The sequence below is a fragment of the Fragaria vesca genome, linkage group LG3 (assembly GCF_000184155.1).
Source record: "Fragaria vesca subsp. vesca linkage group LG3, FraVesHawaii_1.0, whole genome shotgun sequence".
NCBI lineage: Eukaryota > Viridiplantae > Streptophyta > Magnoliopsida > Rosales > Rosaceae > Fragaria > Fragaria vesca.
Window position 1 is genome coordinate 6,423,658 of NC_020493.1, and position 3,924 is coordinate 6,427,581.

At 40.4% G+C, this 3,924-nt stretch overlaps 1 protein-coding gene across 1 annotated transcript in view; it reads right to left on the reverse strand.

Moving 5' to 3' along the window:
* LOC101295501 overlaps positions 1 to 3,924 on the reverse strand; it is a 12,715-nt gene extending 8,791 nt beyond the window's left edge. Inside the window, exons 1-3 of the mRNA XM_004295493.1 lie at positions 3,828 to 3,924; positions 3,654 to 3,730; positions 2,682 to 2,711 (exon numbers count right to left, since the gene is read on the reverse strand). Of these exons, the coding sequence (XP_004295541.1) occupies positions 2,682 to 2,711; positions 3,654 to 3,730; positions 3,828 to 3,924 (204 nt within the window). The remainder of the gene's footprint in view (positions 1 to 2,681; positions 2,712 to 3,653; positions 3,731 to 3,827) is intronic.

Genomic DNA, 3,924 nt, shown 5'->3' on the forward strand with positions numbered 1-3,924 from the left:
CAATTGGATCCTACGTAAGTTGGATGACAAAGGTGATCTTGTCTGTAGAGGTAGAGGTATGCCTCCTGTAAATTTATTTCCTGCAAGATCAATACTCACCAACTCTGTGCAATTTTGGAATAAGGAAGAAGGAATTTGACCCGTGAAATTGTTGTTGCTCAGATTCAATACCCATAGTGAGCTCGGGACACCCATTGAACTGGTGATATTGCCGGTCAAATCGTTGTATGAGACATCTACAGCTTGTATATATGGCCACATACTCCATGCTCGAGAGAAGTCTCCAGACAAGTGATTGCTTCTTAAAATAAGGAATCTCAAACTTGACATGTTGCATAAAGAGGGTGGTATACTACCACTCAGATTATTGTCAGAAAGAGACAATTCTTCCAAATTAGGCAACAGTTGGTCATAGTTTGAGGGAATTGGCCCCGACAAAGAGTTGCTTCGAAGATCGAGATAGTAGGCAGCATCACTAGACCATTGTGGCAGAGGGCCCTCAAATTCATTATGATTCAGATCTATATACTCCAAAGATGGGGAGTTCATGTGAAATGGAAGCTTTCCACGGATTTGGTTGTTGGACAAATCCACCAATGTGAGTTTGGAAGATATCGTCAAGAACCATTCCTCTGGTATGGAGTCTGATATTCCAGTATTTCTGAGCCTGAGAAACGTTAATTCAGTTTGAGATCGAAGCCACATCCCAAAGGCAGGACCTACTCTGCAGTTAACAATGTCGAGTGAATCAAGCTGGAAAGGAGGAACCCAGTCATGAGCCACATTCAAACTGAGGGAGAAAGGTTGCTCTGTGGTTATAGCAAAAGACTCTAACTTTGTGAGAGTTCGGAAATGGACTTCTGTTAAAATGCCTTCCCACGAATTCGAAAATAGATGTAGGTGAACTAGCTGAGAGAGTTGTCCCAAACTTGCAGGAATGGACCCATTCATATGATTCCAAGAGATGTCCAGTTTTTCCAAGGATGATAAATTACCAATAGATTCTGGAATTGAACCATAAAATTTGTTGTCACGGAGGTCAAGTTCCTTCAGATTTTCTAGCACTCCTAAGGCGGCAGGCAGTTCACCTTTTATCTCATTGGTGGACAAATCAAGCGACTCTAGTCTGTAACTTGTGCAGTTTGAGAAGCCATTCAAAACCTCTTCCAAACCATCACTGAACGAGTTTTCAGAAAGATTTAATATCCTTAGGTTACACAATCTACCAAAGACTTCGGGAATTTGACCTTGGGGAGTAAACGGAGAATTGAACCTTAATTGAAGGTCTTCCAAAGACTTAAGGTTAGCAAGTTCAACAGGGAAGGGAGTCAAGGGACTGAACAAATTGCCAGATGCATCAAGTTTTTTGAGGTTGGTAAGATTAAAAATCCAGCTGGGAAATGAAGAATCAATATAATTCCCTGATATATCAAGAACCAAGAGGGATGTGAAGTTCACTGACCGCAGCTGGGATTGTGGAAGCTTTTCAATTTGGCAATTAAACAAATGCAACTCCAAGAGTGAAGGAAGCATGTTGACATCATGTAGCCAACTTCCTGCTAAGCTGCTGAGGTTAACACCTCCAAGATTGAGGTACTTTAGGGAAGAGAGATGAGAAAGCCAATTCAAGTTATTGGAATAACAATAGTCATAGTAATAACTATTGAGGTCAAGATAGTTCAAATTTGAGAGGTTACCAAGAGTTGGGGGAATCTCTCCCTTAAATGAAGCATAGGAGAGATTAAGATACCTCAAACTTGTAAGCTTCCCAAAGAAATCAGGAATTCGGAGTCCTCGAAAATCATTTCCGCTTAGGTCAAGGCTATACAACTTCTTTAAGCTAAGCAAAGAAGGATTGATGTTACCCCCCAAAGAAGTATCCTGGTCGGAGGAGTCATACTCTGGATGATAATTCGGGTTCCGGAGGTCCATCTGTGCAACGTGGCCTGTACGGTTGTTGCATGAAATCCCTTTCCATCGACAGCAATCCAGACCCACCCAAGATGAAAGCCTGCCGGAACTGTCATTAACATTTCTTTTGAAGCTGAGAAGAGCTTGTCTCTCTTCCTCGATGCATGATGCACTCGGAAGTCTTTCTCCCAAACACAGTTGAGAAGTCTGCAGATATGAAGATGCCAGAAAAAGAAAGAGCAAGTAGTGAGCAACAATTTGGATGTGGAAGCGATAGCCGGTAGGCTTGAATAGGCCTGCACACAAGCTATCCATCATTATACAAATATTTTCTTCAACTTTGTAAATGTAAAGAAATAATAGAATTCTAAACCGAATTTAATGTTGTACCGAATAGTCTGAAATGAATTGGTGTCCAGGTATTTCAAAGTCATCAACGACCTCGTTCTCCAAGTTTCCAAGTCTCCAAGTCCACCCATTCGAGAGTCATATATACGTGTATTTGGGACTAATTTGAAATGTTGAAGGAATCGATACTGGAACTGAACATGACATCTCCATCAAGTAGTATTCATAGCTTTACGAGATAAGTGCAATAGGCGCATGCTGATTCAAAGACTTAGCACATTGTAATCATTCTTATTAGGACTAGGCGCATGCTTTTCAAGTTTTATGGAATATACTGGTACCCTGCTTAAAACAAGGATTTGTTAACCCTACTGATAAAAAGACGGGATGATCCCAATAGAGTATAGCTCCACCATTCGTACCTCTCTCCTAGGTAGTCCAGCTAGTGTTAGCTTCACATTTTCATGTACAATAATACACTAATACAGAGCCTTGGTAGGAATTCCGATCAAAGCTGGGGTTTCCTCATACTGTACCAATACTAAGATCACTAAACCAATAATCCAATATATTTTGAGGAGAATTTTTTGGATCGACTGCAGGCATAAGATTAAATACTGAAATCAGTAGATATTCCAAGTCCTTTTACAAGTTTTGAATGAATCGAACTAACATTAAATACCCAAAAATCGAACTAACATTAAATACCCAAAAATTTATGGAATTATAAAACCGAACTAACATTAAATACCCAAAAATCTGAAGTGAAAAATGGTGTCCAGGTATTCCAAAGTCATCAACGACCCCGTTCTCCAAGTTTCCAAGTCCACTCAAAGCCTTTTAGGTACTTTCTGATAGACCGAGACTTGGTTTCCCAAATCACCAACAGTATGATTCAGACCAAACTAGTACTTGTGTAATCAATTGTTACGAAAGTTCTACTAAAAGGGATACTGGAATTGACATCCAAGGGTGACTACAGCTCGACCAAGTAATTGCTAAGTTGGAATCGGTGAGATAATTATCGGGAAACAATTGTATCTTGCTTAGTCATGTGGATGATATGAACCACAAACACTTAAAAAAAAAATTGAAATTATGAAGATTGGGGAGTAGTTTATGAACTAACTGTGGAAGATTCCTGGAAGAGGCAGGTCGGTGGGAGGTCACTGATCAGACTAATTACAGGAGAGGAAAATGTCTTGTGCTCTGAAACTTGTTCGGAGGAACTTGCTTATGTCCTTTTCTGTATTAGCAGTGGCCCCTAACAAGAAATATGACTTAAGGTCACGATTGACAGCAAATTTGACTCTAATTGTTCTTAAGACCTTGATATAGCTACGATTTTGAGTGCATGCCTTTGGCTCTAGGGGTATGGGATGAACGGACAATACAGTATAAAGAACAGCAAAAAGGCACCCAAGTAGTACAGAAATTGCTTCATGAACTGCTCTTGGTCCTAACTCCTTAACTTCACGCCATCACGCAACATTTCATCAAAACAAAAAATCAGTAAAAAGTTTCCTACTTGATCACAATTTCACAGCAACAGAGAAAGAGGGACTGACTGGCAATGGCATTGTACAAGTCACGGCCGAGGAAAATGAAGCCGACGCTGATTCCGGTGGTGGCGAGAGCTAGAAGAAACACTCCTCCGAGCTGCAT